The sequence below is a fragment of the Panthera pardus genome, unplaced genomic scaffold, assembly GCF_024362965.1.
Source record: "Panthera pardus isolate Hobbes unplaced genomic scaffold, ASM2436296v1 HiC_scaffold_16, whole genome shotgun sequence".
NCBI classification, from domain to species: Eukaryota; Metazoa; Chordata; class Mammalia; order Carnivora; family Felidae; genus Panthera; species Panthera pardus.
The window spans coordinates 70405775-70421766 of NW_026526721.1; the positions used below are offsets into that span (position 1 = coordinate 70405775).

General features: G+C 35.8%; 1 protein-coding gene across 2 annotated transcripts in view; it reads right to left on the reverse strand.

The window, feature by feature from the left end:
* The window catches only part of SNX4 (sorting nexin 4), a 70210-nt gene that overhangs the window by 40338 nt on the left and 13880 nt on the right, over positions 1-15992 (reverse strand). For both annotated transcript variants that reach the window (XM_019448663.2, XM_019448662.2), the window contains 5 exons: positions 15454-15575; positions 8793-8928; positions 8566-8715; positions 8043-8090; positions 2510-2565 (listed from right to left, as the gene is read on the reverse strand). In XM_019448663.2, coding sequence (XP_019304208.2) covers positions 2510-2565; positions 8043-8090; positions 8566-8715; positions 8793-8928; positions 15454-15575 — 512 coding nt within the window. The remainder of the gene's footprint in view (positions 1-2509; positions 2566-8042; positions 8091-8565; positions 8716-8792; positions 8929-15453; positions 15576-15992) is intronic.

Here is a 15992-nt window from a genome sequence, read left to right on the forward strand (position 1 = left end):
TTTTAGTAACGGTATGAATAATAATTATATATTGGGCCAGCTAGACCCACTATATAAAATACATGTAATATATAATATAGCTAGAACAGAGATTCTGAATGTGAAGAATCTGGCTTAACAACAAATGGCATGAAGGCACCTGGCTGGCTCAGTAGAAGGAGTATGTGATTCTTTGGGGTTTTTTTCTTTAATTTTATTTATTTATTCTGACAGAGTGAGAAAGGGAGGGCGAGGGAGGGCGAGAGAGAGAGAGAGAGAGAGAGAGAGAGAGAGAGAGAAAGATCTTAAACAGGATCTGTGTTACCAGCCCAGAGTGCAACACAAGGCTCGAACTAATGAACCATGAGATAATGACCTGAGCCGAAACCAAGAGTCGGCTGCTCAACAGACTGAGCCATTCAAGCACCCCAGGAGTATGGGACTCTTGATGTCGCGTCATTAGTTTGAGTCCCATATTGAGTGTAGAGATTACTTAAAAATAAATAAATAAAACTTTAAAAAAAAAAACAAAACGATATAGATAATTCTTTTATCTAGAACTTAAGGCAAACAAATTCTATTACTAATTATACATTAACTACACACTTTAATAAGAACAGGGGCAAAACTGCTTTGGTTATGTTACTGTTCATATCAAATTTAAAATTCCATATATAATATGGTTATTAAATAAAATTTTATAATCCAGAAACCTAGTTAGGTCAGAAAAGGGAAGATAAACATTCAATTGATAAAATATTTTTCATTAAATTGAAAAACATTCAAGACAAAATATTAATATTACAATATTAATTAATAATAGTCTCATCTACATGCTCCTCTAGTGCATGCACATTCACCAAACTCATAAAGCTAGCTTACTAGGTTTTTCAAAGAGGTTGACTTAAAATTTTAGTTCTTTATCTAAAGAGCGTCTCTTATATACCATACCCGTCATTATAGCCCTTACAGTGGAACCTTAAATGCATATTACTAAGTGAAAAAAGCCTATCTGAAAAGGCTACATACTGTATATGACATTCTATAAAAGGCAAAACTATGGAGATTACTGGTTGCCAGGGGCTGGGATGGAGGGATAAACAGGCAGAGCACAGAGGATTTTTAGGACTGAAAATACTTTGGAGTTTTTTTTTTTTTTTGGTGGGGGTGGGAGGGTCTTGGTGTTGTTTTTTGTTTAAATTTCAAGTGGGTTCCATGCCCAACACGGGGCTTGAATTCATGACCCTGAGATTAACAGTCACGTGCTCTACCAAGTGAGCCAACCAGGCACCCCATCCCCAGGACATTTAAAATACCTTATATGATACTATTAATGATGGACATATGCCATTATACATTTGTCATAATATACAACACCAAGAGTGAACCCTAATGTAACGTCTTCAGGTGATAACAGTGTCTTAATATAGGTTCATCGATTATAACAAATGTACCATTCTGGTGGGGGATATTAACAGTGGGGGTAATTGTGCATGTGTGGGGGCAGAGGATATATGTGGGAGCTCGATGCTGTCCATTCAATTTTTCTGTAAAACTAAATAGAACTCCTCTAAAAAAGTCTATTAAAAAAAAAAAAAAAACTTCAGTGGTTACCATCACAATTTCCTGTTTACCAAAACTTTAAATATTTATATTTTATATTCAAAATTTATATTAAAAACCAAATACATGATTTCTAAAGTCAGGCATAATATATTATCAGACTATGCAAACCCAGCCTTTGGTAAGAATTTACACCACATAGAAATTAATGTTGAAGGCTTAACTAGAGAAATTCTAACACAACTCATGAACTTGGCAGCCAAAAATGCAAAAGCCTAATCTGCTCAAACACCTTTCTAATTGAAAAGTTCAGCTGAATCAAAGGCCAGGTAAAGGTCCATAAAATGAAAAGTCTGAATTACCCACCTAATTCAGAGAATGAGTAAAATCAAAATCTTAAGAAATGCCTAGGAACCACCCTAAGGACATTTTATTGTGAATGCATGGGTTTCCTTAAATATAGAAATGGTCTCATCACAAATACCTAACATTAATGAATTCAAGTAATCGTCATACAGATACATCTCCATGAAATTATTCCACTAGTATGCATTTATCTATCAAGTTTTCTTGGTGTACAAAGTAGTTTATTATTAAATATACATAATACATATAATCTTCTTGAACTTTGTACATATTTGATAAGCAAAGCCATATAGGGAAAACTATTTCATATGAAATTAAAAATTACTTCTCTCATTTTTCTGATATCTTCAACAACATTTTAAATAAATCCTTCTAGGAAAAAACAGCGGTTTAATTTTCTGATACTTCAGTTACTTGCAACCTTAAACCTAATTAAGTTACCAAATCTCAAAATCAGTTTTAGACTGTAAAAGGATTTCAGTAATGTGAATTATTATTTAAATTAGTAAATAAAGTGCATACATTCAGAAATGAAAAATTAAATAAATTGATAGACATCATTCAAAACAACATTGTAACTGTTATTAAAACAAAACCTTACTTGTCTGGGTTTTTCACTCTGAATGTTGCATTAAGCGCTTTTAACCTGGAGTCTGCCTGGAAAAAATAATTTGTTCACTTAATACAATTACATTTCAGGGTATAAATCCAAACAGTTTTACTTTCCCTTTAGAATTAAGATGCTCAAATACAGTTTTCTTCATATCATTTGTCAAACACATTAAACGTATCTAAAAAAAAACAGCAAAGTAGTTATTTCTGAAAACACTACAAAAACTGTTAAAAATTAAACTGAATAACATGGCATTCAATGATACCAAAGTAAAACAATTATAAACATCACTATATTAACAGGTATACACACACACACACACACACACACACAGCTCTGCATTATTGTAACTCAGAATAAATCACATGGAAGAAGTAGTTTACCTTTCTCTAAATCAAGAAAAGGAACGATAAACTAAATAAAACGACTGCTCTGAAGCATATACATTACTGCAGGTAGTTCCCAGGAATCCACACCAAATGTACATTGTTTTTTTTCATTTTCACGATCACTATTCTAAAAAAGGAAGAACTGAGGCACCTGGATGGCTCAGTAGGTCAAGTGCCTGACTTCGGCTCAGGTCATGATCTCGCAGTTTGTGAATTCAAGCCCTGCACTGGGTTCCTGCTGACAGCTTGGGGCCTGGAGCCTGCTTCGGATTCTGTGTCTCCCTCTCTCTCTGCCCCTCCCCAGCTCATGCTCTCTCAAAAATAAATAAACATCAAAAAAAATGTTTTTAAACAAAAGAACTATGGAAATGCCTATACTAAATACTACATACTACATACATAAATTAAGTAAAACATGTGAGATGAAATCAAATTACTTTCTAGCTGACAGAAAATGTTACAACACAACCTTTTTTAAAAATTTTTTTAAATGTTTATTTTTGAGAGGGACAGAACATGAGTGGGAGAGGGGCAGAAAGAGCCAGAGATACAGAATCCATAGCAGGCTCCAGGCTCTGAGCTGTCAGTGCAGAGCCTGATGCAGGGCTCGAACCCACGAACTGTGAGACCATGACTTGAGCCCAAGTCGGACACTTAACTGACTGAGCCACCCAGGCACCCCAAGAAAACACAACTTTTTAACTATTTTTTTAAACTTTTTAACTATCTTTACTTACTCTAGATAACTGCTCTCAAAGGAGGAACAGAGGGATCAGCACTAAATAATAATTGCATTCTATAAAATTTATACTTAATATATCCAAGTCATAGCCAAACTTCACACACACACACACGCACACACACGCACACAGAAAGAAAAGAAAAGAAAAGAAAAGAAAAGAAAAGAAAAGAAAAGAAAAAAGAAAAGGAGAAAAAAACACTAAATTATGTTTCTGACCAGGCACAGAAACTACATAAAAGGTGGTTCAATCAGGAATCAATTTTTTTAATGTTTTATTTATTTTTAAGAAAGAGAGAGAGAGAGACAGGGTGTGAGTGGGGGAGGGGCAGAGAGAGAGGGAGACACAGAATCTGAACCAGGTTCCAGGCTCTGAGCTGTCAGCACAGAGCCCGACGCGAGGCACGAACCCATGAGCCATGAGATCATGACCTGAGCCAAAGTCCGATGCTTAACCGACTAAGCCACCCAGGTGACCCCATTTTTTTTTTTTTTTTTAAGAGAGAACGTGAGCAAGGGAGAGGGGCAAAGGGAGAGGGAGCGAATCCCAAGTAGGCTCTGCATTCAGTGCAGAGTCCAACATGGGGCTCAATCCTACAACCCTGGGATCATGACCTAGGCTGAAATCAAGAGTCAGACACTCAACTGACTGAACCACCTAGGTGCCTCAGTTTCACTCCACCTTACTGTATCTCCTTTAAAACAGTACTACTTGAAATCATCTTAGTTGTTTACTTGTTTCTTAGCTGCCCACTAGAAGAGTCGTAAGAAAGCACAACGTGAATGGTGCTCCTGGAGTTATACAATGGCTGCCATGGCAATACGTTATTTAATCTGCTTTGTTCATTGCTATATCCCAGTGCCTCACAAAGCGTGGCACAAGACCAACATGCAGGAGGTATCGACTGAATAAAAAGTAACCCCAACTATTCTACAGCCCCGACTATCTTCCTTCCCATGTTCTCTGTTAGTCCCACTTCTTCTCCTTTTCCAGTTCCTATTAAATATTTTACTTTCCTTATGCTGGATTTTGTCTTCCCTTTGTTATTTCATTTTCTGATTCTTCTCTTCCCCCACACCTTGCCTAGTAAGCCACTACCCAGGTTGGGCCTCTCTAATGTTCCTCTTCCCTGGCCCCCAAGTTGACTCCACCGCAAGGTTCTTTATTCCTGTCTCAGCTCAAATGTTATCTCTTCAACCATGTGACCCAGTTTACCCAGGACAGTCCTGGTTTATGCTTGTTGTCCTAAACTCAGTATTATTTTTTTTTTTTAACATTTATTTATTTTTGAGACAGAGACAGAGCATGAACAGGGGAGGGTCAGAGAGAGAGGGAGACACAGAATCTGAAACAGGCTCCAGGCTCTGAGCAGTCAGCACAGAGCCCGACGCGGGGCTCGAACTCACATACCGCGAGATCGTGACCTGAGCCGAAGTCGGACGCTTAACCGACTGAGCCACCCAGGCGCCCCTGTCCTAAACTCATTATTAATAGGACCCCTTTTTACTCTCAAGAGAGTCCCATTAGAATAATAAATCTTATGGTCACCTATCTCAAAAAAATCCTTGAAAACAAAAATTCTGTACCATCATACCCTTTAACAATACCCTTTAAAGTATCTTATTGATTTAAACATTAATTTAATGTCTCTACTACAATATAAGCTTGATAAGAATAAGGGAGTTTATGTTTTCAGCTCATTCACTACTGTTTCCACAGCACCTAGAAGAGCACCTGACACTCTGTAGGCACCCAGCCACAGTGGCTCTCTGAGAATTTCTGTGTAATATACAGATTAGCAGAAATTTTAAAGTTTATTTATTTTGAGAGAGAGAGTGAGCGAGCAAGCAGGGGAGAGGGGCAAAGGGGGAGGGAGGGTGAGAGAGAGAGAAACAGATAGAAAAGAGAATCTCAAGCCAGCTCCACACTCAGCAGGGAGCCCAATGCAGGGGCTCAGTCCCACAACTGTGAGATCAGGACCTGGGCCTCAACCAACTGAACCACCCAGGTGCCTCTAGCAGAAATTTTCGAAGTCTGGACTATGGGCATTGGCAGTCTCTACTCCAAGCAACAGACAGGGTCCTGGATTCTTCTGAGTTAACCTAAATTCATTTAAGATCTGGGCATATGGATGACACTTTCATGACAGTAACTTACTGAGTTATTGGAGTTAAAACAATATCACCTTACTCTAAATCAACTAGTTTATATGTTCGTTACTCTAAACTCTTTGCTCTTTTACTGAATTGGTTAACATGAATATTTATATAAATACACAAGACAAAGAACACCAACACAGAGCAGTGATGAAGAGTTAGTGCTCATGTTTGTATTAAATACAGCACTGATAAAAAGGCAGTAGATTTTTATAATTATCTTGCTGGGTAAAATAATTAAATATTTTTAAGAAAATATTAATCTAGTAGGCCAAAACTATATATTAAATTAAACGTGCGTGAGAAAAGGAAAACTAAAGTAAGGTTACATTTCAATCTGAGAATGACAATCCAAAGGCCAAGGTTAAAATATAAATATTTGGTCTGATTCAGAACAATCTTTTTTTCACAGAAATAGTTTCCAATACTTCCTTTACCAACCAATTTTACATAATTACAAAATTTATAACCAAACACAGAGGTAACATGGGATAATAACACACATACACATACACACACACACACACACACACACGTATATATACAAACCTCACATACATGTTTGTGTATATGCATGTACGCACGGACATGTATGTGTGAGGTGGTCTAAAAACATTCTATCTTACAACAAAACTTAAAATAAGAAACAGTCACAACAAAATAAAGAATACAGCAGGATGTAAGGATTTCTAAACTCTCCTCATAACATCTTATTTTCTGCTCCATTTCATTAAAAGCCTGATTTCAAATTATTAATACTGCACATTAAGTATTACTTTCAAAGACTTTCTAAAAGTGAAACTGAGGTTATACCATAAGGCAACCCAAACATGAAACATTTTAACTAAACTCTTAAATAGCACCTATACACAAGATTCAATGCACTCAGTAAACAGCACAGTCTATATAGATGGAAGAAACTCAAGAGCTTTTTCAAGGTCACCAAAGTCATGGCCAAAACCTAGGTGCAAGGACAAATGATTGCTGATTTCTAAACTAGTGACTAAATCTTGACTATTACATAAAGAGAAGTCACTAAAACAACTATGTTTTACTTTTCTCTTTTCCTTAATATCAGATGCTAACATCTTGGACTAGTTCTCAGAAAACCCTATCAAAATATAAACATTTTTCAAAGTTTTGAGTTATTTCAAATCCAACTCTAAATTAAAATTCAAGTATTCTGAGTGCCATAAAGTAATGAATTATAGCCAAGAAGATTCTAATGTTTTCATGCAACCTGCCAACAAAATGTTTATAAATTAGAATCAGCTTATGACAGAATTAGATACTTGATTATATTTTCCATGCAGAAACAAATTTTTCTCTTTCTAGTTTTTCATGCTAAATTTCAAATACCTATGTGCCAATACATAAATCTCCAGGGGTGTTTTCAAAACTACTATAAAGACATTTTGTTCTTGTTGCCAAGACCTATTGAACTTTTGTTACTGTACTATCATATGAATTGTTTTATAAATGTATAGATTATATAAATTTACATTACATTTTTCTACTTACCTATTCAGTTTACAGAAGAGATGAAAACTTTAAAAATTTGCCAATATTACATTACTTTGGGGGACGATAGGGAGAGTAGACAGGAATTAGGGTGGCCATCTCACCATACCTTATTTTTCAATTTTTAGATAACAATTTCATTCCCAAACACTAATTATAATTACTAAATTTGAAAAGCTGTGTCACTAATGGATACCAATTCAAAATGACTCCTATGCCCAAAGATGACCACCACATCCCAGCAGACAGAAGCAGCACGACGCATGGCTCATCTTCTAGTCTGCTCTGACTGGGAAACCCAAGCTCAATTCTTCAGAACTGTCTTTCATATCTGATAAAGAATGAGCAAGTGTGTGCACAAGAATTTGAGTGGCAGTGGTAACGACAGCGGAGTAAAAAAAAAAAAAGATGCAAAGTATATGAGTATACTGCGGGAAAAATCTACAGTTTGTGTCTCAATTACTGCTTCAAAATACTCCTTCCCAATAGAATGAAATTCATAAATATGCCCTCTATAATCTCACTAGTAACTAAAATTACACAAATCCAAAGTGAATTCGCAGTATTTCTTTGAAAACCTTACCAATGATATTAGATGCAAAGCCAATTTCCAACATTCGTTCATTCAATAAATACCAAGTACGCACGAAGTGCAAGGCACTGTGCTAGGAATTATAAAGGAACTTGTCAAATTATTTCATACAAATTTTCTTACCTTCAGTTGAAACCCAGTTTCATTCACGGTCTCCTTCCAGTTACCTTCCTAAATATTAAAGTTAATTTTAGAAATCATTGCAAAAAAACAAAAACAAAAACGTAAGGAATACTCCAAATAAAATAGATTAAGCATCTACTATTCTGTTATTCTTTCAGGGGAGACCAGAGAAGGGTTAAAAAAAAGAATTCATTTCTAAGTTAAATATACAATCCAGATTTCAAAAGATTACCAAAAGATGGACCCAAGATTTTATAGATCTGGGCCTCAAAAAACTAAACACTAACTTTGATATCATTTAAGTGATGCCAGAAAGTACCATCTTTAGTATCCTTAAGTATAAAAATGTTAGCCAAAAGAGTGATATAACCCAATAATTTTGAAATCAAAACAAATTTAAAAACACAATTAAATGAATGTATATTAATAAAGCTGCTCCAAAAAGATTCTTAAGCATAAGCATTCTATAGTTTAAAAGAAAAAAATAAAATGAATTTTTTTTTGAAGACTTAAAGAAAAATACCTGTGTTAAAAACAAATAGAAGATTTTGTCTCTACAAAGGATGGGATGTGAGGCAACTCTCAAAAGAAAGTTTTCTAAACCAATCCGTCGTCTTTCCACAAAATCCGGGTCCATGTTGTCAGCAGAGAGTTTATGCCAAACAAATTCTGCCTAGGTAAACAAAACAATCATGAAGCAGAATCTCAATGCTAAATACTTTTGAACTGTACTGCTGTTTCATTTCTTACCCTTTTCTCTGGTAGAGGTGGCACAACAATATGTGGATAGTAAACTAAAAGGTAGTTTCTCAACAATTCAAATTCACTATACCGCCTCCATAATGAATCTGTTAGGACACTTTGACCATCAGTATGTTCAACTGACCTGAAAAGGAACAGAATAAGATCTCTATTATTTATTAAAAATATAAATACAGCCCAAATTTCCATCAATGGATGAATGGATAAAGAAAATGTGGTGTATATATATACAATGGAGTGTTACTCGGCAATCAAAAAGAATGAAATCTTGTCATTTACAACTACGTGGATGGAACTGGAGGGTATTATGCTAAGCGAAATTAGTCAGAGAAAGACAAACATCATACGACTTCACTCAAATGAGGACATTAAGATACAAAACAGATGAACATAAGGGAAGGGAAGCAAAAATAATATAAAAACAGGGGAACAAAACATAAGAGACTCTTAAATATGGAGAACAAACAGAGAACTACTGGAGGGGTTGTGGGAAGGGGGATGGGCTAAATGGGTAAAGGGCACTAAGGAATCTAGCCCCGAAATCACTGTTGCACTATATGCTAACTAACTTGGATATAAATTTAAAAAATAAATTCGAAAATATATCTATCTGGGGCACCTGGGTGGCTCAGTCGGTTAAGCGTCCGACTTCGGCTCAGGTCATGATCTCGCGGTTCGTGAGTTCAGGCCCCGCGTCGGGCTCTGTGCTGACAGCTCAGAGCCTGGAGCCTGTTTCCGATTCTGTGTCTCCCTCTCTCTCTCTGACCCTCCCCCATTCATGCTCTGTCTCTCTCTGTCTCTAAAATAAATAAACGTTAAATAAATAAATAAATAAATAAATAAACAAACATAAAAAAAATCTTAAATAAAAAAAAGAATAGTATCTAAAAAATATATATATATACATATGTATATACACATGTATATGTATATATATATATATCTGGATTAGCAATCCCTATCATAATAACACCAGCATTCTTCACAAAGCTAGAACAAACAATCCTAAAATTTGTACAAAACCAGAAAATACCCCGAATAGCCAAAGCAATCCTGAAAAAGAAAACCAAAGCTGGAAGCATCACAATCCCGGACTTCAAGCTGTATTACAAAGCTGTAATCAAGACAGTATGGTACTGGCACAAGAATAGACACTCAGATCAATGGAACAGAATAGAGAACCAGAAATGGACCCACAAACATATGGCCACCTAATCTTTGACAAACCAATGGAATAAAGACAGTCTCTTCAGCAAATGGTTATAGGGAAAACTGGACAGTGACATGCAGAAAAATGAACCTGGACCACTTTCTTACACCATACACAAACTCAAAATGGATGAAAGACCTAAACATAAGACAGGAAGCCATCAAAATCCTAGAGGAGAAAGCAGGCAAAAACCTCTTTGACCTTGGCCGCAGCAACTTCTTACTTGACATGTCTCCAGAGGCAAGGGAAACAAAAGCAAAAGTAAACTACTGGGACCTCATCAAAATAAAAAGCTGCTGCACAGCAAAGGAAACAATCAGCAAAATTAAAAGGCAAACAATGGAATGGGAAAAGATATCTGCAAACAACACATCAGATAAACGGTTAGTATCTAAAATTTATAAAGAACTTATCAAACTCAACACCCATAAAACAAATAACCCAGTGAAGAAATGGGCAAAAGACATGAATAGACACTTCTCCAAAGAAGACATCCAGATGGCAAACCGACACATGAAAAGATGCTCAACATCACTCATCATCAGGAAATACAAATCAAGACCACAATGAGATACTACCTCACACCCTTCAGAATAGCTAAAATTAACAACTGAGTCAACAACTCAGTCAACAACAGAAGTTGACGAGGATGCAGAGAAAAGAGGAACCCTTTTGCACTGCTGGTGGGAATGCAAACTGGTGTAGCCACTCTGGAAAACAGTATGGAGGTTCCTCAAAAAATTAAAAATAAAACTACCCTATGACCCAGCAATTGCACTACTAGGTATTTACCCAAAGGATACAGGTGTGCTGTTTCGAAGAAGCACAGCACTCCAATGTTTATAGCAGCACTATCGACAATAGCCTAAGTATGAAAGAACCCAAATGTCCATCAATGGATGAATGCATAAAAAAGATTATATATATTATATAATACACACACACACACATATACACAATATACACAATGGAATATTATTTGGCAATCAAAAGGAATGAAATCTTGCCACTTGCAACAACGTGGATGGAACTAGAGGGTATTATGCTAAGCGATATTAGTCAGTCAGAGAAAGACAAATATCATACAACTTCACTCATATGAGGACTTGAAGATACGAAATGAACATAAGGGAAGGGAAGCAAAAATAATACAAAAACAGAGGGGGACAAAACATAACAGACTCAAATATAGAGAACAAACAGAGGGTTGCTAGAGGGATTGAGGGAGGGGGGATGGGCTAAATGGGTAAGGGGCATTAAGGAATCTACTCCTGAAATCATTGTTGCACTATATGCTAACTAACTTGGATATAAATTAAAAAATAATTAAAAAAACAAAAACAAAAAAAACCTGAAGCTTTGCTTAAAAAAATGTAAATTCCTGGATCTCACCCAAAACCCTGTAGCAAGTGATTCCTATGTACTTTAAAGTTTAAAAACCATGCGGTTTTCTTTTGTATGTGGTTTTTTTTTTTTTTATGATTTTATTTTTAAGTAATCTTTACACCCAATGTGGGATTGAATTTACAACCTCGAGATCAACAGTCACATGCTCCACCAATTGAACCAGCCAGGAACCCCTAAGAACCACTGTTTTGTTTTGTTTTTAATTGTAAAATCCATTTTATTTATTTTTTTAACTTTTTTATTTTTTAAAATTTACATCCAAATTAGTTAGCATATAGTGAAGCAATGATTTCAGGAGTAGATTCCTTAATGCCCCTTACCCATTTAGCCCATCCCCTCTCCCACAACCCCTCCAGCAACCCTCAGTTCGTTCTCCATATTTACAAGTCTCTTCTGTTTTGTTCCCCTCCCTGTTTTTATATTATTTTTGTTTCCCTTCCCTTATGTTCATCTGTTTTGTGTCTTAAAGTCCTCATATGAGTGAAGTCATATGATTTTTGTCTTTCTCTGACTAATTTGACTTAGCATAATACCCTCCAGTTCCATCCACGTAGTTGCAAATGGCAAGATTTCATTCTTTTTGATTGCCGAGTAATACTCCATTGTATATATATGCACCACGTTTTCTTTATCCATTCATGCATTGATGGGACATTTGGGCTCTTTCCATGCTTTGGCTATTGTTGATAGTGCTGCTATAAACATGGGGGTGCATGTGTCCTTTTGAAACAGCACACCTGTATCCCTCGATAAATGCCTAATAGTGCAATTGCTGGGTCGTAGGGTGGTTCTATTTTTAGTTTTTTGAGGAACCTCCATACTGTTTTCCAGAGTGGCTGCACCAGCCTGCATTCCCACCTAACAAACACTGTTTTAAATTAAACTTACAGGTCCATGAAAAATACTAGGGTAGATAAATAAATACAAATTTATATTAAAATACAATTGTGAAAGTCAACTCAATAATCCTTTTGTGTACCACACATTTGATGATGATCCACTTAAATATTTATTCAGAGTATAGCTACCTTACTCAAGTATGGTCAATTTTAACTCCTAGTTTCATATTATGATACTGTATTCAGTTCAAAGTCAAAAGTAAACAACTATGGGGCACCTGTGTGGCTCAGTCGGTTAAGTGTCCAACTCTTGATGTCAGCTCAGGTCATGATCTCACAGTTTGTGGGATCAAGCCATGCATCAGGCTCTGCGCTGACAGTGCAGATCCTGCTTAGGATTCTCTCTCCCTCTCTCTCTGCCCCTTCCCCACTAGCACTCTCTCTTTCAAATTAAATAAACACTAAAATAAAATAAAATAATTTTTAAAAATTATTTTAAAAATTTAGAGAAAAAAGAAAAATAAAAAACTATAAATTATTCCAGATTATTCAAATCAAGATTCTCTTCTGGCAGTAAAAGTAATCAACAGTTAATTTCATTGCTCAACTGAGTGATAAAATACTCACATACTAAAAATAAAAATATACTTTTTAGTTTTCAATTTAAGAATTTACAACAGGGGCGCCTGGGTGGCTCGTCGGTTAAGCGTCCGACTTCGGCTCAGGTCATGATCTCATGGTCCGTGAGTTCGAGCCCCGCGTCAGGCTCTGTGCTGACAGCTCAGAGCCTGGAGCCTGTTTCAGATTCTGTGTCTCCCTCTCTCTCTGCTCCTCCCCTGTTCATGCTCTGTCTCTCTCTGTCTCAAAAATAAATAAACGTTAAAAAAAAAAAATTAAAAAAAAAAAAATTTACAACAGTGACTACAGTTAATACTGTACTGCATACTTGAAAGTTGTTAAGAGAGTAAATCTTAAAAGTTCTCATTAAAAGAAAAAAAATTTTGTTAACTGTATAGTGACAGACTTGTAATCACTTCACAATACATACAAATATTGCAACACAACGTTACAGTATCTGAAGTTAATATGATGTTATAGGTCATTATACCTCAAAAACAAGAACAGAGGAAAAGATAATTTAAGTAAAGGTAAGCTACAGTTAACACTAATTTCTATTTTTTTTACACTAATTTCTAAAGTATGATTTTTTTAAGTCACTAATCTAACTTAAAAAAAAAAAAACAGAAATAAAACCCTCTGATGGGACCATATTTTTTTTAATGACTTTAAAAATCTCTGTGAGGGGTGCGTGGCTGGCTCAGTTGGTATTCAACTCTTGATCCCAGGGTTCTGAGTTCAAGCCCCACATTGGGCGTAGAGCCTAATGAACCTAATTTTTAAAAATCTCTGTGATACACATATGTAGATATGTAGGTCACAAAATTACCTAATTTTGGTGGGGAGATGGGTTAAATAGGTGATTAAGGAGTGCACTTATCATGATGAGCACAGGGTGATATATAGGAGTGTTGAATTACTACATGGTACCTCTGAAACTAATACAACACTGTTACTAACTGGAATTAAAATAAAAACTTAAACACACACACACACACAGAAAACAAAAACAAAAACAAAATTACCTTATTTTAAAAAGACCAACCTTACCTCCTTCTGTTCCTAAAGTTCCTACTGTAATGTAAATTTTCTCTGGTTTGGGGAAGATTCTTTTTTTTTCTTTTTTTCTCTTTTTGGTGGAAGAAAGAAAACTATACTTACAAAGAAGGTTTCAGAATTGCCTATAGATTAAACAACATTTACCAAGATTTTAACTTTTATTTTGGGTAGAACCACAGACCTGGAGAAGTCTTGAAAAGTCACAGGGTTCAGCCTTAAGGCAAGCTCAGTGACTTTCGGTAAACCTATGAAAATGCAAGGGTTAAAATGTTTTTTCCTTAAAAATGTATTCACATTAAAATATGGTTATAACCCTTTATCAACTAGGTCTGGTAGTTCTATTATTTTATTTTACTTACTATCAAAAAATCTCACACATCTTTATTTAAAAAAATTTTTCTTTAACGTTTATTTATTTTTGAGAGACAGAGCACCAGCAGGGGAGGGGCAGAGAGAGAAAGGCAGACACAGAATCCAAAGCAGGCTCCAGGCTCTGAGCTGTCAGCACAGAGCCCGAGGCGGGAACCAAACCCATAAATCCGCAAGATCATGACCCGGGCTGAAGTTGGATGCTTAACTGACTGAGCCACCCAGGTGCCCCTCGCACCATCTTTATTTTAACTGAAAGCACTTCTGCTCAGTCAGTCTCTGCAGAGAGAAAAGAACTGGTCAGTATTTTGTCTTTATATAAATTGTTTGTAATTGGCAAAATAGAGTCTTGCCTTGTCTTTCTCTAGACAAAATAGTCTAATCCCTTTAACTTTTTCCTTATGAGGTAGAAGAACATTTTTCTGGTGAGTTTTGATTTCTTACTCCATGATTTACTCTTATCTGTTCAATTTACCCCAAAGTCTAAAGCTCTAGTCTCAATCAATTCTGTTAACTTTTTACTGACTCAAACCATATTCTCTCTTCCTATACCTCTCTTATTTACCTAAGTCTACTTCATACACCCCTGGAAACCTGGTCTCCTTTCTCAAAAGTGCGTGGGAATTATTATGAGTAACACCAAAAACCCCACCAAAGCATATGTCAAGTAACATTCCAGATCCCACAATTATTCCATAACCTGCTCTTTACCTCCAACATTAAGTACATTAAAATATAGCTACCGGGGCGCCTGCGTGGCTCAGTTGGTTAAGCATCTGACTTTGGCTCAGGTCATGCTCTCACTTCGAGCCCTGCAGGCTCTCTGCTGTCAGTACAGAGTTCACTTCAGATCCTCTGTCTCCCGCTCTCTCTCCCAAAATAATAAACTTTAAAATATATATATATATATATATATATATATATATATATATATATATATGCATATATATATATATATATGTATATAGCTGCCAAGTGGACTATAGTAAAAGACATACCTATTTACTTTATCTGTTAAAAAACAAAAAACCAAATACCTAAAAAGACAATGACCTGTAAACAATTCCATTATACAACATAATTTGCATCAACAGCTACCAAACAAAGCTTTTTCTAACTAAATCTAGGCCTAATTCTCATCACTCACCTTGTTTCAATGAGGTAAGCAGTATATGTTTCTTGCATGTTCATGGCATTTCTTCCAGTTCGCTTTTCTGCTTCTGAAACACTAATTTCTATCTTCTTCAACCCAAAATTATTTTCTGTCATCTGGACAAAAATGAATGGAAGAACAACAACAAAACCTTTAAGACAGTATTAAGAAAAAAAAAATTCACAGCTGTTACAAGCTAATCCATTACTGGTATATATTTCAAGCAAATTTCTTATTTTTTTTTCAAGTTTATTTATTTTGAGAGAGTGTGTGTGAATAGGGAAGGGGCAGAGAAAGGGGGAGAGAGAGAATCCCAAGCAGGCTCTGTGCTGTCACACAAATGTAAGATCATGACCTGAGCTGAAATCAAGAGTTGGGACTGAGCCACCCAAGCACCCCAAGTTTCTTACATTCCTTGAGTTGCTAGGGGTTGCTAAATGATAGCAGCAAATAATATACGTCTCATTAGCAGCATTTTGTAGCACATCAAACTTTTCCAAAGCTATTGTAACAAGTATCGCACATTTAATTAT